The sequence below is a fragment of the Odontesthes bonariensis genome, chromosome 19, assembly GCF_027942865.1.
Source record: "Odontesthes bonariensis isolate fOdoBon6 chromosome 19, fOdoBon6.hap1, whole genome shotgun sequence".
Taxonomy (NCBI): domain Eukaryota; kingdom Metazoa; phylum Chordata; class Actinopteri; order Atheriniformes; family Atherinopsidae; genus Odontesthes; species Odontesthes bonariensis.
Genome location: NC_134524.1, coordinates 26,096,718 through 26,121,592, shown reverse-complemented (window position 1 = coordinate 26,121,592; position 24,875 = coordinate 26,096,718). Strand labels below are relative to the sequence as shown.

General features: G+C 45.6%; 2 protein-coding genes across 2 annotated transcripts in view; one reads left to right on the top strand and one right to left on the bottom strand.

Moving 5' to 3' along the window:
* The window catches only part of LOC142369292 (serine/threonine-protein phosphatase PP1-beta catalytic subunit), a 14,735-nt gene extending 6,356 nt beyond the window's left edge, over window positions 1–8,379 (top strand). Inside the window, exons 2-8 of the mRNA XM_075451630.1 lie at window positions 4,461–4,592; window positions 4,682–4,912; window positions 5,143–5,247; window positions 5,407–5,478; window positions 6,540–6,691; window positions 6,896–7,030; window positions 7,840–8,379. Coding sequence (XP_075307745.1) covers window positions 4,461–4,592; window positions 4,682–4,912; window positions 5,143–5,247; window positions 5,407–5,478; window positions 6,540–6,691; window positions 6,896–7,030; window positions 7,840–7,944 — 932 coding nt within the window. The 3' untranslated portion in view covers window positions 7,945–8,379. The remainder of the gene's footprint in view (window positions 1–4,460; window positions 4,593–4,681; window positions 4,913–5,142; window positions 5,248–5,406; window positions 5,479–6,539; window positions 6,692–6,895; window positions 7,031–7,839) is intronic.
* On the bottom strand, window positions 8,062–24,875 carry LOC142369291 (equilibrative nucleoside transporter 2-like). Its single transcript, XM_075451629.1, has 13 exons — window positions 24,575–24,875; window positions 18,470–18,526; window positions 18,172–18,253; window positions 16,090–16,235; window positions 15,836–15,975; window positions 15,596–15,730; window positions 15,259–15,356; window positions 14,914–14,983; window positions 14,269–14,459; window positions 14,028–14,130; window positions 13,829–13,914; window positions 12,632–12,831; window positions 8,062–11,812 (listed from the first exon to the last, which is right to left on the bottom strand). Exons 2-13 carry the CDS (start codon window positions 18,499–18,501, stop codon window positions 11,701–11,703), a joined length of 1,395 nt encoding a protein of 464 aa, XP_075307744.1. The 5' UTR covers window positions 18,502–18,526; window positions 24,575–24,875; the 3' UTR covers window positions 8,062–11,700.

Below are 24,875 nucleotides of genomic sequence, written 5' to 3'. Positions count from 1 at the left end.
AAAAAATAAATCTGCACTGACCTCCAGGCTTTGCTGTTCCCCACGTAGCGTCTCTGTTTGGGATTTCTCTGGTTCGGTTCGGTCTCGTACAGGAGACTGAAAGCTCTGTTGCACATGATAACACCGAGTTAAAAACTCTCACGCTGCCCTGTGCATCGCCATCTCGTTTGTAAAGTGAGGGAGGCCAAATGGTGTCAAAGTTGATGTGCAGCATAAACCAAGCGGTGCGTATTTGTGTATCTGACCAACCCGGGCTGTTGTCACTTGGCTGATTCTTCAGCAACAACTTGCTATCTGAAAGCACACACAGACTTAGCAATGCCCCCTTTTACCTCTGCAGAGCAGCTGCTGCAAACTAATCGTCCGAGTCATTTCACATGTAAACGTCACTTGATGGGTTAAGACGCGACTAAAGTTACATTTTACTATCCTAATTGTTTTTGGTTTTTTTATAAACACTGGTGAGAGATGTCAATACTCAAAAAATGGTTGAGCAGCAGAAGTCGAGCTAATCGTAGAGAGCAAAACATGTTTTTGCGGCTCGCTGTTGGCTTGTACAAGTAGATGGTTATGCGCCATGCCGTGGAAATGAGAGGGAGACGGAAGCCATCAAAGGGGGGGGACAAACGCTGTGATTCGGCTTCATAAAGATGAACACTCAGATAGGAGAAGGAAGGCAACAACAAATAATCAGTGTATAGTTCAGAGAGTGCCTCGAGTTGGAGGAACGCAACCAAAAGGCAATCAAGGGTTGAAACTTTTTTTTTTTTTTTTTTTTTTTAAATCTTCACAAGTATTTCCTCAGTTTCACGTTATTTATATTATATTATATTATAAGAGAAATGAAATGACAAAGCATCGCTGATGACTAAACTCATTAAGTGTAAAAAAAGCAACACAAAGCTGGCAAGCCAACAACATAACAGTTGGAAAAAGTGACTTTCAGGGGGTCAGCCTTATTTTTAAGTGTGTGTGTGTGTGTGTTCCAGTTGATGTGGCTTCCTTAGCTTTTGCCCGCTGACAACAGTCACGATGTCTGGAGCCTTCCATGAGTGTGGGGACCGGCCTGAGCTTGCTGGTTAGCTTCTCTCGCCATCTCACACGCGCACACACACACACACTCTGAGGCCTTCAAGCACTCCCTCTTTGTTGTGAGTGACTGCTTCCTGCTCTCACTGTATGGCAGAGCCCAAATATGGCATTCCAGATTCCCTCTGTACGTAACTGACTTATCTTTGACTGTCTTTTGTTTTCATGGACACGTCACTGAAGCGAACCCTCCTTTTTAAGCGACTGGAACACAGTTGACCTCTTTACAACCTGTGACTCCTTTCGTTTACCTCGTGTGAGCGAACAGACACCATGCCTCTCAGAGTTCTCTGCATTCATTCATGTAATTCTGAAACTGTCTCCAGGTATTTTTATTTTTTTTTAACTCTGTGACCACAGGAAGCTAAAGCTTTGTTTGCTAAACTGATCAGACGGGTCTATTGCTACTACATGCTGGTTGTTGTCATCCACCTCATTTCACTTTGTGAAATCACTGTGTACCGTAACTTGGCTTTGGCGTGTTAGTTGCCCGGCATCTGAACTTGTATTCAGGGAAACACTGGCTTGTTTGTAACAACAAAGATCGGTCATTGCAACAAGGTAGAGGGTAAGCGGTAGAGGGTTGTTGCTGGAACTCGTACGCTCCGAGGCAGTGTGTGTATGAGGGAAGAAAAAAGGCCGAGCCGCTCAGGTCTTCAGGGTTTGTGAAGCTGTTTGGAATGCAGCTATCACTCTGGGAGGGGTACGGAGCAGAGCTTTCCTCTGGCGTCAGCACAGCGCGCCGGCAAGACACAAGAGAACGACGACCCAGGAATGCAGCCACAGCACAGGACAGCCACTTAGAGATAAAGAGATTCAGCAGAGGGACGCCTGGGAGGAAGCAGGAGGCTGAGGCTGCAGCACAGGGAGCCCCTTCAGTTCCAACTGTTGGATTATTAGTCACCGCGTGCATCGTTCAACTTGTGTATGCAAAGTTTTTGTAGCTGATATATTTTAATTATAAAAGGCCTATATCCCCCATGATGCAGCATGATGTCTGCATTTCTAGCACATTATCACAACGGGCTGTTCCGTGCTGCTGTTTTCAACAGCTGGGCTGCCCTCCACCATCACATCCAGTTTGATCTTAATGAGTTTTCTTTTGAGTGAGCGAGCGTAGTTATACGGCAAAAACATTTATCTTGAACTGAACAGCTGACTAATTACCAAGTTCCAACCTGTCGACGCCACTCCTGTTTCGTGTTTCTGAGAGGAACAATGGGCCGAGACTGAATGCCTCTGATGAAATGTAGACAGATTGGTGTGCGTGTACATTTTCTCGGGTATTTATCAGAAGAATTCGAGGCCTGAACCCGATCCTAACTTTCACGAAAGGGGTTTGTTTTCTACTTTGCTTTACTTTCGACCCACGTCTCTAAATGCTGTTTCAAAGCAGCACCGAGTGACTTGGTGTCAGTTTGGGATATTGGAGTGTTTGATCAGAACCGGGAGCTCTGCGGTTGTGTGGAGTTGCTCGTGGGGATTTTCCATCAGCGCCTTGTGATGCGGTGCGTATTAGTATGCAGGGTGTGGGCCGGCCGGAGGTGCCGCTTCATCAGAAAAATCGGCTCTCCTCTTCGGTATAGCAGCTGCTCCGCTCACAAACGCCTCGCAGGCTGGAAATCGGTCTTGCTGGGTTTCCATGGTGATCAGATATAGGTACCACCTCCTGCTCTGTCTTTTTACTGAAGCTGCAGTGCTGTGGTGACAGGCTAAAGGATGCTGGGATACCCCCCCCCCCCCACCTCACCAGCTTAGGATGGTATGATTTCAAGTCAAGGTCACTGATCGCACCGTGTGTGTGTGGAGAGCTTTTACCAAAAGATGAGGGGATCTTCCCAGGCGAGTAGCGCTGGTTGCAGCTGGCTGTGCTTGTTTGTCCCCCCCCTGCCATCAGCTGAGCCAGCACAGATGTGCAAACACGTCATCTCAAAGCTGGATGGGAAGGGTGTGAAGTCATTCACTCAACAGTGGACGCTGTCACGCTCCCGTTCTGTTTATTGTGCCACATAACTGAAGGCTATGTGGCCCCCCTTAGTTTTTCAGTTTGAAAATTTAGATTCTCTGCGGGATTTGTCCCATGTGTGTCTCAGGGAGCTTTTTTTTTGTTTTTTTTTTTTTGTTGTTTTTTTTTTGTTAAGGTCATGTTGCCCACATACACACACTTGTGCTGCTTCAGACGCTGTTGTCCCGGTGTTGCTGGGATTCACCTGCGGGAATCTGATGCACGTTCCACTTTTCACACAAGCTCTCTCGCAAAGTAACCCGACTTTCTCTTTCAAAACAAGTTGCTGTGGAGCTGCGGCATTCCTCTGCCCACCTCTGAGCCAGCCATTAACTGGCGTTAGCCGGCGCTTGGGTTTCTAACATGTTGCTCTGGTGTCATCTGACAGCAGCAGTCTGTCAGCCAGGATCCACGACTGTGCGTATGTGGCAGTGACGGAACACGGAAAGTTAAAGACATGAATCAGAATAATAGCTTTCAGGAGCTTGTGGCCACTACTCGGAAATGACAATGATTGTACTCGGCTTTCCTGCCATGTGACAAGAAGGCATCTTGTACCCAAAACGGCTGTATACCGTTAAAAAGTTGGAGTTGATGATCGCAATTATTTGTTCATATTAGTTGTCGCTGTGATGGTATAATCAAGAGATGCAGCGATTGCAAAATTCTTGGCCGATACCGATTTCCGGTTTTTAAGGAGGTTTGACCTGCCAAAACCGGTTTTTCCAATACCGATTTTCTATCGGAAATAATTATAATCATATAATAGACACTATATTTGTTTGGCTTGAGTACCCTTTTCCAAATTTAATACAAGCAGTGGGCTATATACTATCACAACCCCCTTTTCAAGAATAAAACATCACAAATAAGAAATAGTGAGTTTCAACAGTGCCCCCTGAGCAGATTTATTTTTTCCTCCTTATATTTGCTAAACAAACCTTTCCAAGTGGCATATTAAGTTTGTTGTTCCAAATGTCTTAGGCGTTGATCCTCCGTTGCCTACTTTTGACTTGCAAGCATTACAAACGGCGTGTTTTGGGTCGTCCTGAAGTCTTCCATGGCGTGCATCTGATGCTGTGGAGTCGCACGCCCTGTTGCACCTACACCACCTCCATCTTTATTTCCCCCCTTTGTTACACGGTCGGAAAATAAATCCCTCCCCACACCATCAACAATACACACACGGGCTATTTCCGTCCTTCTGTTGATTTAAAACCCCCGTCACCCATATTTAGTATGAAGTTGGTTTAAAAAAAAAAAAAAAAAAAACTTGAACCGGCAGTGAAGCTGCTGTGCCACAACCACAATGATCACTGATGCTCGGTTGTTTAACCTCACACCACCTCTCCTTTCCTTTCACCAGTGCGAGGATGTCGACCGGGGAAGATCGTCCAGATGACGGAGGCGGAGGTGCGCGGCCTCTGCATCAAGTCGCGGGAGATCTTCCTCAGTCAGCCCATCCTTCTGGAGCTGGAGGCTCCGCTCAAAATCTGCGGTTAGTTGCCCGATCTCTCGCAGGTTTCTTCAGCATCCACGTAATGTTCCAAAACGTGTGACGACTTCCTCTCCGTTCCTTCATCTCAGGCGACATCCACGGACAGTACACAGACCTGCTGAGGCTCTTTGAGTACGGCGGCTTCCCCCCGGAAGCCAACTACCTGTTCCTGGGAGACTACGTGGACAGAGGGAAGCAGTCCCTGGAGACCATCTGCCTGCTGCTGGCGTACAAGATCAAATACCCCGAGAACTTCTTCCTGCTGCGAGGCAACCACGAGTGCGCCTCCATCAACCGCATCTACGGCTTCTACGACGAGTGTGAGCACCTCGCTCTTTTATCTTTGACAGTGAAGCGGGCCTTTTTTTGTTGTTTTTTTTTCACGCTTGAGGTCTGCCCGAGACGTTCACTGGAGTTGACTGTGTGTTAGCGTTAAAGTAAGAAGTTGTTGAACGGCGGAGTGAACTGCTCGGTGCACCTTTTACCCACAGATGCGTTTTAGATTCCCCCCCCGCTCCCCCGCTGACATCCCGTCTTGTTGACGTTGCAGGTAAACGCAGATTCAACATCAAGCTGTGGAAGACTTTCACCGACTGCTTCAACTGCTTGCCCATCGCCGCCATAGTGGACGAGAAGATCTTCTGCTGTCACGGAGGTAGTTTGCAATATTTTCTAGATTGAAATAGTTTCTGACCCTCTTTTTTATGAGAAGCGTGTTTACTGATGTGACTTAATACCGTTGTGGGCGCAGACGGGAGGAAACTGAAAGGAGTAACAAACTCTGACTCTGCTCTGATTTTGGTGCCACCCACAGGTCTCTCTCCTGACCTGCAGTCTATGGAACAGATCAGACGTATCATGAGACCCACAGATGTGCCTGACACAGGTAGCTCTCTCACACACACACACACACACACCAGACCAGCTGCTCTTTGTGTCGGGGACCTTTACAGGATGGTTACTTGGTGTAAAATGACTCATGGTCATGCCGCCACCTGATCCCAATCAGCATTTTAGATGAGTTGCTTAGGTTTTTTTTTTTTTTTTTTTAAGCCTGCGGGGTTTCCCATCTGAATGCAGCCTTCTTCTTCTAGTTTAAAAGAAGGAGAAAGTTTGTGCCCGACTACACAATTTTGTTCACTGTCCTTACGGAAGCTCGCTGTTTTTCCACTTCCTTTTAAAGCGCTAAAAGTGACTGAGCCATGAAATATGTTATTTCATCAGAGGTTTTTTTTTTTTTTTTTTTTTCAATATGCAGCTGCCAGAAAACCTCAACATACCGTAACTTGTACTTTTCAGCTGAAGGTGCAGTTGGAGGATTAATCATCCTTGATGAAGGAATTTTAGGCTGGGCTGCTTCTTAGGCGAAGGACTCTTCTGATTTCTTTTCATTAAATGATGTCCTCTCGTGTATGGAGAGTTCACTGAGAAGGAGGGGAGGAGGTCAGCTGTCAACAACTGTCCTGTACTCTGATTAATGATTAAGATGGAAGAGAAACACAGTTTTGTTGGAGTGGCCGTGTTGGCTGGATTTAAACTTAAGTTTCTCATAAAATCCCCCCGCTCTGCAAGTTCTCTGTAATTCCCGTGGAGCGGTGGGAGATGAAGCCTCTCTGTGTTTGCCCCCCTCCTCATTAAAGCTGCCTCTTCTTGTCCTTATAAGGCAGCTAGTGTTCAGAGCCTGGCAGTCGCTGTCTCTCACATCCTCTTATGGTCTTTCATGGTGACTGTGTGTCTGGATGTGAAGAATGTTACTAGCATCTCAATAAGTGTCAGACTGGAAGTGTGACATACAGTTGGGGTGACTTCCTGTAGTTTGAAAGTGGCTCTTTGGCTTTATTTCAGAGTCTGATAGTCATCTCCTCCTGGCAGCTTGTAGATGAGATGTTAATACTGGGCTTTTCTTTTTTTTTTTTTTTCTTCTTCTTCTCTACCCCTCCCCTCCAGGCCTCTTGTGCGATCTGCTGTGGTCCGACCCAGATAAGGACGTCCAGGGCTGGGGAGAAAACGACCGCGGCGTGTCCTTCACCTTTGGAGCTGACGTGGTCAGCAAGTTCCTCAACCGTCATGATCTGGATCTCATCTGTAGAGCCCACCAGGTATAACACACTCATCCTCTTAGTACAGTAGGTTTTAAAACAAAAATGAGCAACCCCCACTAATCGGAGCATTAGTGGCTGTATTTCCTAGAAACACACAGCTGTTCAGTTATTTAATCGCCTCGTTATTTGAATTGCGATGCATGAAATGCATCGGTGAAGAAACAAGAAGCTCCAATTAAAGTGTGTTCCTGACGCCCCCAGGTGGTAGAAGATGGTTATGAGTTCTTTGCCAAGCGGCAGCTGGTGACTCTGTTCTCAGCTCCCAACTACTGCGGAGAGTTCGACAACGCTGGCGGCATGATGAGCGTGGACGAAACCCTGATGTGCTCCTTCCAGGTATTATACTGTGCCATTGTTGTAAAAGTCATCAGCCATCACAGGAGGGGGAGAGGGAGAGAACTTTTTTTACTTTAAAGTTTGATGCCACATGAGCAGACATCTTGTATATTTATTAGGGCTGGCCAATGATTAAAATTTTTAATCTAATTAATCATGATTTCCCTGATTAATCGCATTTTTACGCAAAATCCAAAAATGAATTCAAAAGTAGTTTATAGCTTTTAGCATTTAGTTTTATTTTAAATGTGCTGCCATATGAATGAAAGTGCCATAACATTTGTTGTGCAAACACACTTTTAACATCAGCATCTTTATGTAGTTTTTATGTAGAAGCCTCGCTCCACTGTCTGTTTCCTTGAATGACTTGCTGCTATCAGTTGTGTGTTTTGCCTTTAAGTGATATTTTAGACTGGAACTACTACGGTGAGAAGACAATTCAACTTGGCAGTGTTTACAGATGACTTTGTTTCTGTCGACTCCGCCGTCTGGAAGAACTTTAAAATAGCCGAGTAAAAGTTCCGTACCCTTCTCCATGTTTGGTGGATCCGCCCATTACTTTCTTTTCCAGTTCCGCAGCAGACAGCAAGAGACTTTTACAATAAAATAAATAATAAAACCTGCGTTACTACGCGATAAAATATTTATCGGCGTTGAAAAATTAACGAGTTAAGTCACCCAGCCCTAATATTTATAAAACATTATAGATGCAGAAACTGACTTGTTGTGTTTATATTTTAGCATCGAGTAATTTTGTTTAGTCCACCAAATGTATTTGCTTTGGGTCAACTTCATCTTCACTGTTCCAGATCCTGAAGCCGTCTGAGAAGAAGGCCAAATACCAGTACGGAGGGATGAACTCCGGTCGGCCCATCACTCCTCCCCGCACAGCCCAACCTCCAAAGAAGCGATGAAAACTGCCGGAAGGAAAGAGACGGGACGATCGTCTCCCGTTTGGTTTTTTCACGTCACAAAATAAGTAAAACAAAAGCAACACTTGGCAGAGGAAAACAAACTGATCAACGCGACAATTTTAAGACGCACTCAAACCAGTCTTTCCATTTAATCTCCTGAACTGCTGTCATACTCTTCTCCTTCGATGCTTTTTTTTTTTTTTTTTTGTTCCTCTCTGCATCATGTAACATTAAAAAAAAAAAAAAAAAGTGTTTAAATGAGGAAAATACAAGGAGTCATTCTGTAGCGCTTTTTTTTGGTCTTTTTTCTTGACAACAGAATGACGGTTAGTTTACTTTACCACATCTCCCTCTCCACCCCTGCCTGTGCACGCAGGACGGGTATTAATGACGACCGCTGGGTTTTCAATAAATAAAACAGGGAATAAACCTGTCCGTTAGTAGTTCTGTGTGGTTCTTCTACTTTTCTCCAACTTATCTCATTTAAAACTCGCGATCTGTTGGAAATGTCCATTTATTGACACTCATCTGTACAGAAACGTGGACATGCAGACTTTTTCCCTTTACTGTATCATCTCAACATGTTTCAACGGCGCAGAAGTGAAGTGCACACAGTGGATCACATTTGAAATACCGTGGCTGCACTTTACCAAGAAAAACCGCAAGATCACATGCTGCTATGGACACACAAAATTACTGTTGGCTAACAATGAATTGCTTGGACTGCCCCGATTTCAGCTCATGAGTAACCAGCAGTACATACAGACTGGTTATTACAAAGATTCAGACAGCAGCTTGTATTTTAAATCAAAACGACATACATGGGTTTTATTATTACGGCACCTCTAAAATATCCCTTTTAACTACAAACTGCCTAATAAATACAAAAAAAAAGTCACCTTTAGTCATTCTACACTTGTACAAAAAGCAGAGAGCTGCAGTTTTTCGGCGCTGTAGCCGTTTCATCATGACCTGAGTTCTTCCTCTTCCATTACAGAAGCAGCACTAAGTTAGGGGAGGAAGCATGGGTCATTTCGGCTTCCTATCTGAACAATGGCGGTCAGGAGCGAGAGGCCGTCCAGAGTTGCCCCACACAGCTCCGTACCATGTTGCTCGTGTTTCTAGTTTAACTCAAGTTGGACTTTAAAAGCTACAACTCGTCAATATTGCTACCATCCGAGTCATTTTGAGGCAGCAAACATTTACATGTTAATGTAATAACACACACACAGTAAGTGCATAATAAAACCCATGAAGAAGTAGGATATTAAATGAGATGATGGTCATGGGGAGGAAAAAAACAAACAAACTCCAGTCTTGAGTGATAAGTAAACTTCAGTACATGTAAAAGAGAGCACTATAATCACAAAGCTGCATCTGGGTACAAAGTATTTAACGGTAACAACGCCAACACTATAGCTGTATTAAATTAAATGACCTGGATCAGATTGGGACTCAGTAACACCAGTGTCAGTTCACTGGTCAAACCAGAACTACAACTGTAGATTTTAAACTCCTAAGAAAAGCCCGCTTAACACATTGAATACCGGCGGTGTTTACGGAATTATGTCGTAGAATCCCAGCATTCTAAACCATTTTTTGTACAGTCACAGCATATTATGTGATAGGGCCACTGAAACATGTTATGGCTCGTTTGAAAGCTGAGACTTTAAACTCTTTGTGGGTCAAAACTGTGTGTCTCTAGGTGCCGCCATTAGCGAGCTATTCTTAGCTAAACCAAGGCGGGTATCCACCAAAATCAACAACAAACTGAGATATCGGGGCTTTTGTGAAAGGTGCGCTCTTTCAGCCTGTCGCACTTTAGATACTTACATATCCGGGTCAGAGGATTTGCGTCGTGTCGCATGTTGCAAAGCTAACCTGTTCATAAGACCGCCTCCTTAGACTTGTCGCGTGTCTTCTTCTCCGTCTTGTTGTTTGTTTATGTTACTTTACCGCCACCCTCTGGAAACCGACACGTGCGATTGGACAAAATGCGGAAATGCGCAACAATCAATGCAGCGTTATCAAAATTGTTCTTGAGTTGACGCAAAGCCATTGGCGTAGTGATCAAAATGTCCAGATGATGACACCAGTTTTTGACTGCCATCTATGTCAGTTCTGTTCATCACAGAATGTGTATTAAAATGTATAGATTCAGAATCCATTAAAAAAACGTATTTTTACCATTTGGGAGCCAACGCATGGGCAGTAAAAATGTAGTTTTACGTGACTTGGGAGTCAATGTTGTTATTGTGCTGCAAAATTGTAGCAAATCTCAGACTCCTTATTGGCTTAGATACGTTGATTTTAAAAAAATAAAAATGTTGACACACTTTCATGAGCAGTTAAGCTGATACCTGGCATGCGACCAAGTCAACAGGGTACCAGACCAGTTTTTCATGCTGTAGCACAATTCTTTCCTGCTTTTTCTTTGAAACTTCTGGCACTCAAATCTTTTGACCAGTAGGTGGCAGTAGCTGCCTTGATGCCACTTTTTTTTTGTTCTACGTCTGTAACAGCATTTCATGGAGTTTGTTATTTTAAAAAAAGACAGCGCTAAGAAGAAAAAAAACATAAAAATATTAGTAATCAAACCTCTATAGTTATTCAAGCCATTGAATTAAAAAAAAAAGCATCTCATAAACGAGAGTAAAACGCAATCTGTGTACACGTCTCCTCGATTGTAACTTATAAAAACTACACGTCACTTCTTCTGTGTTCCCTTTACCTACATGAGCGCTAACGAATGCCTCGAATCACTTTCAACAAACCTGAACATAAATAAATCTAAAACAATACATTTTAAAAACGGATCCAACGTAGGGAGGAAAGCTTTTCTAATCTGCGTCTTCACGTTAGCAGCGGCTTCAAAGCGACATGCAGCTGTTTCCCTTATTCCTACTTTCACAGGGGAATTTGTCATTTCAGACCGGCACCGTTTCCTGTAACAGCGTCGCCCAGAGTCCGTGCTCGTCGCTGCCATCTCAGCCGCCTGACACGCACGAGGGGCAGAAAAAAAAAACGAAAAACAAGAAATTCATTCAGCGGGGGGCGCCTCTCGTCGGATTGTCCTCCTTTGGGAATGTGTTGGGAATAGTCTGCAGAGTCCACGCAGAACTGCGTGTAAGAACGCAGGACTGACTTAAGGCTGAGTTATACTTCTTTTAACTGCCCTTGCGCGTATGTTAATGGCTTGAGACGTTTATACTTCATTTTGCTTTGTCGGCGGTTGCGTGTGCTGCGTGGCGATTCACCGCCAGGACAGTAGGTGGAGTAGCGGGTTTTTTCAATGACAAGCCTACTACGATGAAAGGAAATTCACCGCCAGGAGCTGTTTGGCAAGTCTCTCTTCCATAGATCTCTTCGACTGGATTCATGCTTTTTCTTCTTGTAAATAGCCGGTATTTGTCAGATTTTCAACACCTTGGGGGTCTAAACGACTACTTTCTCACCTGAAAATGTTTCAAATGTTGCTAAAGTTATATATTTACAGAGTTTATAGCTTAAGAGAAATCAGCTTTTCAGGCCGGCTGATTTGGGCTCGGACAGGAGTGAAGTGCACTGTGTGTAAACGCTCTGCATGCTGTCAGATCGATCAAGTAGTAGGCGGTTTCGACCACAGCCAGTGGCTTGCGCTTGCGTCTTGCGTGAAGTTTAGAAAATTGAGGTGACACACGCAAGCACGCAAGGGGGGGGCTTGCAACCGCGCAAGGGCTTGCGTTGCGTCTTGCGTTACCGACTATAAACCAGGCTTTAGACCAGAGCTCTGAGGGGGAAGGACAGGGCGGCTCCGATGGACAGACCCAGGGCCAAGAAGAAGGTCATCAGGGCTCCTGCGGTCTCTGCATCTTTCGGCTTCACCATCCTGTGAACAGAGGTCATATTTAGTAATCAACTACAAAACATGCACTTGATTTTCCCAAAAAGGTCAGCTAGCCAGTAGATTCAACTATATAGGTTAGTTCACCAAAATGCATATATATATATATATATATATATATATACGTGTATGTATGTATATATTTATTTCTGCCTGTCCTTGACTGGCAAGTTTATGTGATTACGCTGCAAAACTAAATGAGAAGTTTGGGTGACAGGACTGAATTCTGTGGCTACAGCCTGCAATGACGCATGTGAGGTATACTTGCAAAGTGTGGCCATTAAAACCTCAGACTGTGTAATCTGTAAGAGGGTGTTGAATGCAAACGTGTGAGGGAACATAGTAGTTTGCCTTTTAAGCAGTGAGGAGGTTTTATTTTTGACCCAAAACAGGGAGGGAAACCTAATCCTTCACCCTGTGGGGGCTGAGAGCCACTCAGGCGTGGCCCCAACATGAGACAATATCAAACAACTGGGTTGCAAAACTGATTTTAAAAAAATCTCTTTGCTTAAACTGCTCGGAAGCTACGAAGATGTTTATGTTTCAGAGGTGAAAGTTGCTTTTGTGGCCGAGTAGCCGTTAGCTTAGCTTCACGGCCACAATGCCTTTCTGATTCTCCAAACTCAGAACTTTTGTTTCACCGCCTAACGTGTGCATTCCTGTCAATACTTTACAAATAAACTACAAAGGTTTAGCAGTCTCCTGTTGTCAGAATGTCCTTGAACACAACACGATGAGTTCAAACAGAGCCAACGGCAATGAAAATTAGCTTTGACTCATCAGCGGCAGACTTTCTGTACTCACTGCGGTGCGTAGGACATGGAGAGGCAGACAAAGTAGCCACTGGACACGGAGAAGAGAGCCATGATGGCAGTGAACGCAACATCGTGCGTGAAGAGAACAGGGAGGTAGGAGCGGGACTGGACGTTGCACAGCATCAGCAGAGGGACGAACACCACCCTGGAGACGACCAGCGCCGGGAACAGACGGGACTCTTTACGCGGCTGCGGAGGGAGGGCGAGGAAATGAGATTCAGTTAAAGCAGCATGGGCATGAAAGCTAAAGAGAGAAACTGGATGGACGCTTCCAATCAACACCTTATCTAAGGCCAACACGAGAGAAAATTACGTTGCAGTTTAATATTCACAAGAGGATTCCTCTGCATGTGGGCCGCGGGAGGGATTTGCACGCGTAGGCGTGGAAGCTGAGAATATTGAGTCGCGTGGGAGAGACGGGACCATCTGGCACCACAAAAAAAACAGCCAAAATGTGTCACCAGCGTCAGACAGTAACAACTGCACAGCAACCAGACAGCTCCCAAATCACTTTATGGCCTCAGGTCAGAGTTTAATGCCACTGTTATTCCTCCAAGTGAAGGCCACGTGAGATCATATCCAGTCAGGGACACAGAGCTAAGAGAGGCACGCCCGCGCCAGCGTTTACTGCGCTCGTTTCCGACGGCGACTGCTCTCAGGTGGATGGCTTCTGTAAACAGGTCACGATAAGGCTGTTTGGATTGCCAAAGCATCAGCAGCAAAGGTTAAAGATACAGTTTAGCCAGCGATAATTCAGCTATTCTGGTGCGGTCGCCCACAAAGCACGGGATCCTTTTACTTTTCCGTGCTAAAGTTTGGGCAATTAAATTGTTCGGCTTCTAATCCATCGCAAAGAAACTTCAGGAAAAAGTTTTCAGGAGTGACCGTGACTCATCGAGCTGGGAGGCACGCGAGTCAGATAGAACGGACAAAGATGATCCTCCAGGGCGATTATCTGAGAATAATGTCCGAGTCAACGGGTAATTAAATGTGACGGGATGCACACACATAAAACGGAATGCCCCTGAAAGTATTCACTCTCTTGGGTTCTGTCAACTTTATCCCATTGTAGATTTAATTCAAACAAAGAAAAACCGTGTTCTTTCTAAAAAAAATCTGAACCCAGCAGGTTCAGCGGCATCACTGCCCTCCAATGAACGAAGGTCGGTAATAACAGGATGCTCACCCATTGGATCAGCGTGGTGATGGTCCGGCCGAGCCAGTCGTTGACGTTGAAAATCAGAAAGCAGCACACAGAGATGAAGAAGCGCTCTGAGGGAAGAGCGGAAATGAAAATAAACAGAGGAATTTGAGGACATTTAACTTCTTGTTGATATGTAATGCGGCAGAGATTTCCTCCCAGTTGAAATGAGGCTCAGTCATACCCCACTTTCCTGGGAATGATGTTTTGACGTCTACGGTGACGGCGGGGAAAACCGACAGAGTGACCGTGAACACGAACGTCACGCAGAACGCCATCACCCAAATCTGAAAAAAAAAAAAAAAACACGGTCCCACTTTAAAACATTTCACACACCAAATTAGTCACGTTTAGCAACTGAGTAACCACCGGTACCTCTAGGAGCGTCAGGTCCTGTTATCCGTTTACAGAACCGGTGGATTTACCTTTTTAAAGACCTCTACGACAGAAGACTTGGCTTGTTCCTTCTCGATCTGCTCCAGGGACAGGAAAGGCTGCCGGGTCTTCGGACTACCGTCCTCCTCGGCCTCGGCCTGACTGCTGCTCTTATTCGCATTACTGCTCACTGTTCCGTTAGCGTGACCGTTCAGCTTGCCGTTTTCCACCCTGCCGCCCTCTGAAACAGTAATATATTGCTATATAATATGCGTACACGCTGTAACTGTTTAAATCTGCTCAAAGAAAAACGTTTCAAACGTGATTTATGTGAGTAGATGGACCTCAGGGCTTCTCAGCATAGTGGAAAAAGACAGAGTGTGTGTGTGTCAAACAGACCCAGTCTTTGTCTGGGAACTGTCTATAATTGGATAAACAGAGGGTCAACTGATTTAATGAGATAATGTTCCACTGAACTGATTTGATTCAGCCCAACTGTGAAGCAAAGAGCTGTGGACTCAGTGGAAAAGCAAAGGGACGTTTACTCGCTGTCAGACGTGTGATTGGCAGTTTTAATTCTGCTAATGTAAACAGAGCGCACACGGCCAAATTAGACTGCCTGGTGAAAAGTGCACGTGTGGATGGAGACCGATGAGTCAGTCGGAGCCTGGAGGGGGGGGGGGGGGGTGTCTCACCTTTGAGCAGCTCATCCGTGGTGCCCTCTTCATATTTGCCGCTTCTTTTCAGGAAATGCTGGGCGAACTCCTGCGTGGGAACACCAGGGAATGGAGGGGTCAAGTCCAAACTAAAGACTATTCTGACCTCAGTTTGCATGATTTTAACTCAAATGGATTTAAGCAGGATAACAAACAATTTTTTTTTTTTGTTTAATACAGAACAGGACAAAGGTGATTTAATCCACATCTAATCCAAATTCAGGTCAGTTCGTTGCCCGTTTATAGCCAGATAAGGCTTTAGCTGAGGCTAAAGGGATTGTGGGTGATGTAGTCATGCTTGGGGGGGGGGCGGCGCTCACTGACCAGGCGTGGCAGCAGCAGGTAGCTGAAGAGTGTGACCAGCGTCCCCACACATGGTGTGATGAAGTAACCCAGAGCTGCAGTCTCGGAGTCGGCTTCACCTTCGTGACAAACAAACAAACAAACAAACAAAAAAACACACACATGCTTAAGAATTCTGCTGGAGGAGCCTCAGAACAACACCGTTCAACAGCTTCAGCTGCGTCTTTTCAAACAGAACAAGAGTGCCAAGAGGCGTCGTGCTGACTCAACGAGCTCTACATTCGTCTCATGTCCTGCGTTACCAGGCAACTGAGAATTAGGCAGCCGGTGGCGTTTCGTGTGCGTGTGGGAGGCTCACTGGCTATGGCGAGCAGCATGGCGACAGCAGCGAAGGTCCCCGCCAGCCCCTGGCCGCTCATGAAGACGGCGCTGTACTTCAGCGGCAGCAGACCCACCAGGCCGAAGAGACTGCCCTGCAGCACGGCGCCGAACGCTGCAGAAAAGGAGCAGATTAGATTAGATCCCTCTGCTGGTTTCAGTGTCTCTCTCTCTCTCTCTCTCTCTCTCTCTCTCAAACACAAAGTTTACGCTGACTTACAGTTGATGAACCAGATAGTAGCCATGGTGACTGAGAAGAAGCGGTCTTCCTCCATGGGCACTTTAACCAGCACTGCAGTGAGGATGAAGAGCAGCAGGATGAAAACGAGGCTTCCCGCGACCCGCACCGCCTCCGATATCCTGAAAAACACAACCGGACAAAAGCCCACATTCATGCTCGTATTAGAAGTCGTGCTTTTATTGGACACCTTCTGTGGCAGACGTCTCAGACTAAAAGGGAGCTTAGTCACCGACCTCTGGTAGAGGAAGGAGTTGAGCAGGGTGAAGAGCAGCAGGGGCAGCTGGGACAGCAGGGTCATCCAGTTGTTGAAGTAGTACTCCTTCCGAACCGCCACCGTGCCGTTGGTGAACTCGGTTTTGTTGAGGCGACCTTGGAAGTACTGCAGAGCCACGGGGACACGAGACAGAAGTTAGTTCATCACAGTCTAATTAGTAAGGATAGACAAACTGTACTTCTACATGCAGGCACTACTGTGATGCCCAGGCAGAGCCCACAGCAGGGAGCACGGGAAACAAAAAGGGAACAATATGGTTCCCTACTGATCTGTAATGACTGATCTTGTATCGATACCTACACAATACTGTGCAAAAGTCTTGAGCCACCAATGTTTTCTTTGCAAACGTACATGGGCACACAAGACATGTCTCCACAAGACAAAAACAGAAGCTTAGGGTTGTACAATTCTAACTAGCTTGAAAGTGAATATATGCTCTGAGAACCTTTATTCTCCAACACAGCCTGAACCCTCTGAGACAAGCTTTGTGTCATTTCTCTAATCAGTCTTCAGGAATAGTTCTCCAGGCTTGTTGAAGGACATCCCAAAGCTCTTCTTTGGATGTGGGCTGCCTTTTGTCCTGTTCTCTGTCAGGATGACCCCACACTGCTTCAGTAATGTTGAGCTCCGGGCTCTGGGGAGGATTCATCCCTCCATCAGACCTGTCGCCACTGATTTTCAGCCCACTTCTTGTGTCCTTTTGGCACAGCTCAGCCTTTTCTCCCTGTTTCCCTTCTTTATAAATGGCTTCCTGACAGCCACCCTTCCATGGAGACCATTTCTGATGAGGCTTCAGTGAACAGTAGATGGATCAACTGATGGTCCAGATGCATCTCTCAGGTCCTGTGTCAGGTCTTTGCTGGATTTTTTTCCTCTTTCTTAAGGACATCCCTTTCAGATACTGTTCATCTGCGGTAGATAGTTTTTGAGACAGTTTTCAGCCAGTAGCTTTTTCATAATCCCCTTGTTGGTGCAAAAATACTATTTTCTGTCTGTCAAACTGTGTTATCTTTGGTGTTTTTCATAGATGCAACTGTAAGAAATAGGAACAAATGATGTGACTTTGTGACCGGCTGCTCGTGACAAAGTTCCTAAGAAAACACTTTAAAACTGGTTCTTTGCCAATTTGCCAGTGATGTGTTGACACAACACTTTTTTCCTTTGAGTTGAGTGCCTGTTCGTTCTTGAATGATTCCTTCCACTACACATGCAAGGGAGGGAAATCGTTAATGATTCTGTTAGAAGATGCCGTGGATATGAAATCGGGATTGTAGAGCAGAGCTACAGTCCCAGTGGGCCGACTTTCAGCCATAAATGTCTGACTCGTTCAGCCGTCTGACCATAGAAACAGACCAATAAGTGAACAGGAGCGGCTTCACAGGGGACTGTTTTTGCATAAAGACTGAACTTTGGAGCATTTGTTGAGTCTAGATGAGCTAAATGTAAAGGCAAAATATAAAGAAACAAGACTTTTGCACGGTGCTATACATACATGCATGTTTATCCTCAAAAGAGAGGAAATTAACAAACAGGACGACAGAAAGAAAAATATATATAACTGCACACACACTTCGAAGCCCTGCCCTCCGCATTCACACGTCATTTGAAACATTTTCAGATGTGAAGCTTTGGAGGCTGGCCGAGTTGACGTCCGCACAAACTCTGACCCGCCGTTGGCTGGTTTCAACTCATTCTCAAAACTCTCGTCGACCTAAATTCCAGCAGATACCGGCTCTGGCTTTCAGATATAAAGTTCTACATAATAACGGCAATGATGAAATAATCCAAACTACAACATTTATGATCAAAGGATGGATATTTAAACCCGAGCTCCAGAGAGTCTGATCGCTCTCACACAGCTGCATCCTCTGTCAGTAAGGCTGAAGAGTCACTACTGTCCGAGAACTAAAGTGCCTGTAAATATTCTGACATGTGTACACCTTGTGTGTAAAAAAATAAGCTGAGAGTGAACATGCGTGACAAATCTGCCATCCCTGAGGAACTACGTCGTTTCAGTTCATGTTTCGAGTCGCGTTTTTACCAGTGAAGCTGTCATAAAGAAGTTCCATGGCAGCAGCGTTCCCAGGCCCAGAATGAAGAAAATGATTCCCACCATACAGCCCCTGTGGGTGGGAGGAAGAGAGGAGGAAGAAGGTGAATGAACAAGAGTGAAAGGTTGTCACAATGCTTTCTGCTGCAGAGAAATCAGGAACTTTAAAAACCGTCACATCAGTCCCTGTGTCCCTTATAGGAAAGAGACAGTGGCTGAGGACAATAAAAAAAAAAAAAGAAACACACTAAAACTTGTGGGATTCGCGGTTTCCCCTGTTTGAACTCACCGGTCCTGAGGAGTGCCCGTTCGTCCCGTCATCCTGATGTAGGAGATTCTGCTGAAACTGTAACACCAACAGGAGAGAAAATAGGTCAGCGGCACTATTTACATTGGCAGGGTTACATTCACATTCTGGCGAGAAGCTGTGGAAAGCGGACCGACCGCAGCCGCCCACAGAGATGCTGCGGAGCACAGTGGTGCGGGCCGGATGCGACACGGGCAACCCTTATTCCACGATGCTGTCTGAACCAGAGTATACAATGAACTCCCGTTAGCCAACAGTGTCCAGTTCAATGGCCTGACTGAGCGGAGTTTTAATGATTTTCCATTTAGATTTTGGCACTGGATCCAGTCCCCCTCCCACCCACAAGGCTGAGGGCAAATTCATTGTGTACATTAGTCAAGAATTTGCGAGTCCACACACCCGAAACCCAACACGGATACTCACCGACAGGACAGAAAAGCTGTCCCTGTTCTAAAGGGAGCTCTGTTTGTCAAACAATCACATGACAGAGCAAGGCTTACATTTATACCACTTCTGTAGTCTGCACTAGTTCCTCATTAACCTCCAACAAATCTGTGTGTTATGCAGCGGATAAGGAGGAGGACGTGACCCCCGCCCCCTGTTTTGTTTTTTCTTCCACCAACTCATCTGTTTTTGTCCTCTTGCTTCCAGTTCTTTAGTTGCCATTTGGGTCACTTTCCCGAACTCTCCTGCTGACAAAAGCAGGCGAGTCACGGCCGGTAACCGAATACACACATCTGCGTCATTCTCAGAGCGTCCTCAAGCAGCACACACACACACACACACACACACACACACACACACACAAAATCAAGTCAGTTATGAATGGCCTTTCCCAGAAATCCCAAAGTCTGTACACTGTGTTCATTTCCATCGTGGCCGCTGCTCGCCGTCTCAGTGACTGGGAATCAGTTTGGTTAAAAGCCATTACACTCTAACTTCAAGGCATGTTCAAGGCAGCCGAGCAGCACTAATTAGAATGTGCTGGTAAATCATAGACGAAGCTAAAAGGATGTGGACATAAAGGTCATAAAAACTGCCTGCACCTTTTACGTCATCTGACGCATTATTAAAGATTGGAGCGGACACGGCGCATGGTTACAATCTGATAACGAGCGTCCGCCTGCCGCATCAAAGTTCTCCCAATATGGCTTTATTCCTCTTAAATTAATGAGAGGAAAGCAGGTACACCAGGTGCACACGGAGGATTAATATTACACCGTTCTTTGCGTCGAGGCAGTGGTTCGGCCGTTCCTTGTGTCTTCATCACTGACGTGCCGAAAGCACGTATAAGTCGTGTAGGTCGGGGCTCGAAGCCGACAAATGTTAAAGAAAGCCTTCCTGCATCAACAGGAATGTCAGCTGACATAAGCTACTTGCAGGCAGACAGACTATTTCATGTATGGAATTCTTCAGATCGTATGTTCAGTTGGCACCACTGCCAACAAATCCGCTCCGCTATGTCACGTATGAGCAGAAAACAGCAAATCTGCTGTCTTAAAGCCGTGCCATCACAGGCTATTGGAGAGATAGCCAAAAATAAATAAATAAATAAATAAATAAAACAAAAAGAGCTAAAATGTTCAAGGTCATGTTTCCACCAAAACTTACAAAAGAAATTAAAAATAATAAAGTAAAGCAATAAAGTTCCAAGTACCTTATTCAGAGGTGAACAATCCCAACTGACTCCATATGAAAAGTTTGTGCAGAAGTTTACTCCCAGACAAAACAAGCGTCCTCCCGGACTCCAGCCTCTGTGAACGTCTGCTGCTGGCTGTTATGTCACAGAAACCCTGCATGTGAGTGCATGTCCTGAGTGCAAACCGAGATTTGGAGACGAGCACATACGAACCCTAACCCAGCAGAGGAATGTCAAACCAGCCTTTAGTCGTTAAATCCAGCTTAAAACATCCCCACAAAGTAACAATGAGCACGTATACGTTTAAAAAGGAGGAATTCAACAACACGGCTCTCCGTCTTCTTTATTACCGGAGCCTTTCCGCCCCCCACTTTCAGCCTCAAAAATACACAGGACGGATGGACGGAGCGGCTTCTATATGTGATGCGAGACGCAGCTCCAGTGCCTACGAGATGAAAATGCAAACGGCAGAAAATGTCACTTTGAACGAACGCCGAACCTTAAATCCAGCTGCTCCTCACGTCACACGGGGGATGATCCCTCCCGAGGTAAACAAGTCCCCATGTGAGGGTTCCGTCAGGTTATCTGGTGGGCGTGAGAACGACTCCAATGTGCAGAAAGGCCTTAAAGCGAGTGATAAAAGGGTGGAAGGATGACAGGCTCGAAACGACTCGCTGTGCTCTTGGAAACAAGAAAAGACTTTCAGAGCGCGAGCCCCTTCATTTAGAGGAAAACCTCTTCTGATTGATTCCAGCCATGTTGTCATGTAAGTGAACAACACAGGAAGAAGAAAACAGTAACACGGTTACACAAACTCAAAGCACAGTCGACAAGCAAGTTCGAGCACAACTAATCTCTTCAAGCAAAGAGCTGTTTATTAATGGCGCATTCCCACTGTAGGAACCTTTTGCAGTTCCTATAACCTTTTTAGGAACGGGACCGTTTTTTCCCCGTGTTCAGACATAAGCCGCTTTCGGAATGTAGGAACCTTTGGCAGTTCTAATAACCTTTTAATCCGCGGGGCCGTTTTCTCCCGTGTTCGGACATACAGGAACTCGGGGCTATCTCCCTTAGTTCCTATAACCCTTTAGCTCCTTCTCCGAGGTCGGGTCTTTTCATGGTTCTATAGAACACATCTGACGGAGGTGTCTGGTGGTCGGTAGCTACGCCCCATGTCATGCTGTCACGGCTGAAATGTTTACTCATACAACACGGACACAACCGGCGCGTGTTTAATAAGTTAAACTTACACTGGTCTCCTTTGTCTGCGGCGCTCTGCTCTCCTTCCTTCCTTCCTTCATGAAATGAAAAAGTATCGTCTCCTGACTCTCTCTGTGTGAGCTCTTCCAGCCTCGATATTAGACGCCTGATGTGATTGTCCATGATTAATATCACCATCATGCAGATCATAAACACAGTGGCCTCCTAGCTCTCCATATTAGCTTCTTTGTGGTGTTTTTTCTTCTCTCCTTACTTTTACCGGGTTTTGTTTTGTTGTTGAATGTGGCGCTAAACGGCTAACGTAACACTTCACTGATGCAGACAGCTGCGCGCGGCACATCAGTCCCGACCTGGTCCCGACTCATGTGCTAATGCAGACTGAAACAGTTCCGCTGGGGAAGGACAGTTATCAGAACGGAATTCGAGTAGGACAGATAACTGCGTTCTTAGAACGGCTCTGTCCGAAAGCGGCTATACAGGAACTCAGGACCACGGCCCTCAGTTCCTATAACCACTTTAGCTCCTTCTCCGAGGCTGGGTCTTTTCTGGGTTCCATAGCAACACATATGACATAGGCGTTTGGTGGTTGGCAGCTACGCCCCTTGTCAGATTTCCGCTTCTTTATGTTCCTAATCTGATCAACGCAAACAGTAGTAACGGCTGAAATGTTTACTCCTACGACACAGACACAACCGGCACGTGTGTGATAAATTAAACTTGCACGTCGTCTCCTTTGTCTGCGGCGCTCTGCTCTCCTTCCTTCATGAAACGAAGAAGTATCGCCTGCTGCTCGATTCTTCGTCTCCCAACACTTCTCTCCTTACTTTTCGCGGGTTTTGTTTTGTTTTGTTGTTGAATGTGGCGCTAAAGTAACACGTCACTGTCGCAGACGGTTGCGTCACATCCGTCCCCATCAAGGTACCGACTCATGTGCGAATGCAAAATGAGACAGTTCCCCTGGGGAAGGGCAGTGTGTTGCCACAGGATTTTCCTAAATTATTTTTCTTCCCTCCACAGTACCTCCCCTCCTCTGACTGCCTGCAAAGCAACTCATTTGAATCTCTCTGGCGGGATATTTTCTTGTACAGTCCCTTTCAGGTCTGTGCCTTTCTCCTGCGGGATCTAAATATAATATATAACTTTGTAATATTGTTAAAAATCAGAAACGTCTTGTCTCAGAGTGATGCAGAAAAACTAGTCCATGCATTTGTTACTTCAAGATTGGACTACTGTAATTCTTTATTATTGGGCTGTCCCACATATTCTCTGAAAAGCCTTCAGCTGATCCAAAATGCTGCAGCCAGAGTTCTGATGAGAACTAACAGGAGAGATCATATTTCTCCAGTTTTAGCTTCTCTTCATTGGCTCCCTGTTAAATTCAGAATAGAATATTCTTCTCCTCATATATAAAGCTCTTAATGACCGAGCTCCATCATATCTTTGCTATCTCATCATAAGATATTTTCCTAACAGAGCACTTTGCTCCCAAACTGCAGGTTTACTTGAGGTTCCCAGAGTTTCTAAAAGTAGAATGGGAGGCAGAGCCTTCAGTTAGCAGGCCCCTCTCATGTGGAATAAGCTGCCAGTAAATGTCCGGGAAGCAGACACCCTTTCCACTTTTAAGACCAGGCTTAAAACTTTCCTTTTTGATAAAGCTTATAGTTAGGGATGGCTCAGGTGATCCTGAAACATCCCATAGTTAAGCTGCTATAGGCCCAGACTGCTGGGGGAGCTCATCTGTCACACCTTTCCTCACTTTACTCTCTTTTTCCACTCTTTAATTCCTCAAATGATATTATGTACATGTGACATTATTGTGGTCATTAACTCGTGTTTCCCTGTTCCAACAGATATCCTTTGAATGGTGTTACAGTGTTTTTTTCCCCCTCTTTTCTGTCTTCTCAAACCCCAGCTGGTCGAGGCGGATGGCCACCGGAAGGGTGAGTCTGGTTCTGCCAGAGGTTTCTTCCTGTTAAAAGGGAGTCGTTCCTCTCAACAGTCACCTCAGGCACGCTCAGGACGGGAGATTGGACTGAAGACAAGTTTCAGTGCAATCTGTTGGTTTCCTTAGCTAGGAAATGGTTTTTGAATTGGCTCTATATGAATGAATTAATTGGATTATTTTTAAATGAATTATGATTACAATGAATTGAATTCCAATTGGCTTGAATTGGACTATACTATTTAAGTGCCTTGAAATGACATTTGTTGTATTTGAATTGAATTAAATGAAAAGTTCACACCAGATTCGGAGTCAGCTGTGAGGTCTGTATGTGTGAAGGATGCTCAGGGACGTTTGGCAACCACGTGGCCTGTGGCAGTTCAGAGGCACGCCTGTTTAAGCTCTACTCCCCACGCAGTGTTCTTCCCAGCAAAGACACGACCTGCCACTCCAATTATTCGTTCATCTGAATGCCAGTGAGCGTAGAAAACGTGAGAAACAGCGGAACGTGCCACCTGCCAAATGCGTGACAGTTTTAAACGTGACTAAAAGGTGATTTTCAGGTTTAGTCAAAACCTACAAGGCTCGTGTTTCTTTAAAAGTCTGACTCACAGGTTTCATGCCTCACACAGGACATGTGTTCGTCTGGCGAGAGCCATCATGGCTACGTAGCTATTAATACTATCCATTAATACCATGTAATACTGCGTAGGCATGCCGTTGAATAAACACTGTTCTTGTCTCCCATACGAGTCCTACGTCCAGTGTAGGTCCGACTAACATGCGTACTGAGGAACAAAGAGTCGTTTTACCGTGTCCCTCAATAACTATCTGTACTTACAGACCTACTGAGTAATACAGGGAGCCGACAAAGAACACCAGTTCTGAATTATGGCCGACTACAAGGTAAATTCAGTGTGCTACCGTCTTTGAAAGAGGAAGAATGCCATGCTTCACGGGGACAGAACAATGCACCTGCTCGGCTCGGTGAGGAGGCAGAGTACATTAAGCTAATGGAAAACGCACGGCTGCTGGTGTGAATCCATAGAGGACAGCCATTTAACTACGTCTGACCCCCGTATCTACGTCCAGTTCAACAGAAAGCGCGCTCGCGATTGAAAAAAAAAAACGTTTCACCGCCGCGTGGACAGTGAAATAAACTGCTGTATTTGGAAACGACCCATGTTATATTTCTTTTGGAAGTCGCCATAGTAACATAGCCCTGCCGTTAGTTGACACGGTGCTAGCTAACGTGATGCTTGACATGACTTTCGGGAGGACTCACCTTATAAAACCGTTGTCACTTTAACCTTCATCATCGTCTCCGCTGTACAGAGGGGCTGTTTTGTTATCCAAGTGAGGCAAGACGCCTCAGTGGCAAACGGAACACTTAGTTTGATGTATCTGTAGTCCATACACGTGGCGGGATGCTCCGGTAGCTCATCAGCCAGCCTCCGCCAAACCTGGTACAGAGGCTTACTAGCTGTAAAGCTCACCCTATCCGCTCCCAAAAGTATGCCACTTCCGCTGTTCAGCCCAATTGTGACGGCAGCCTGAGACCTGCCTGTACCCCCCTGTGGGGGGCG

Coding starts and splice junctions, on each gene's coding strand:
- LOC142369291 (XM_075451629.1), bottom strand. CDS start 18,501: ATGACGGGACGAACGGGCACTCCTCAGGACCG. Junction 15,976..16,089: donor AACTCCTTCCTCTACCAGAG/GTCGGTGACTAA, acceptor TGTGTTTTTCAG/GATATCGGAGGCGGTGCGGG. Junction 11,813..12,631: donor TCCATGTCCTACGCACCGCA/GTGAGTACAGAA, acceptor CTCTGTTCACAG/GATGGTGAAGCCGAAAGATG.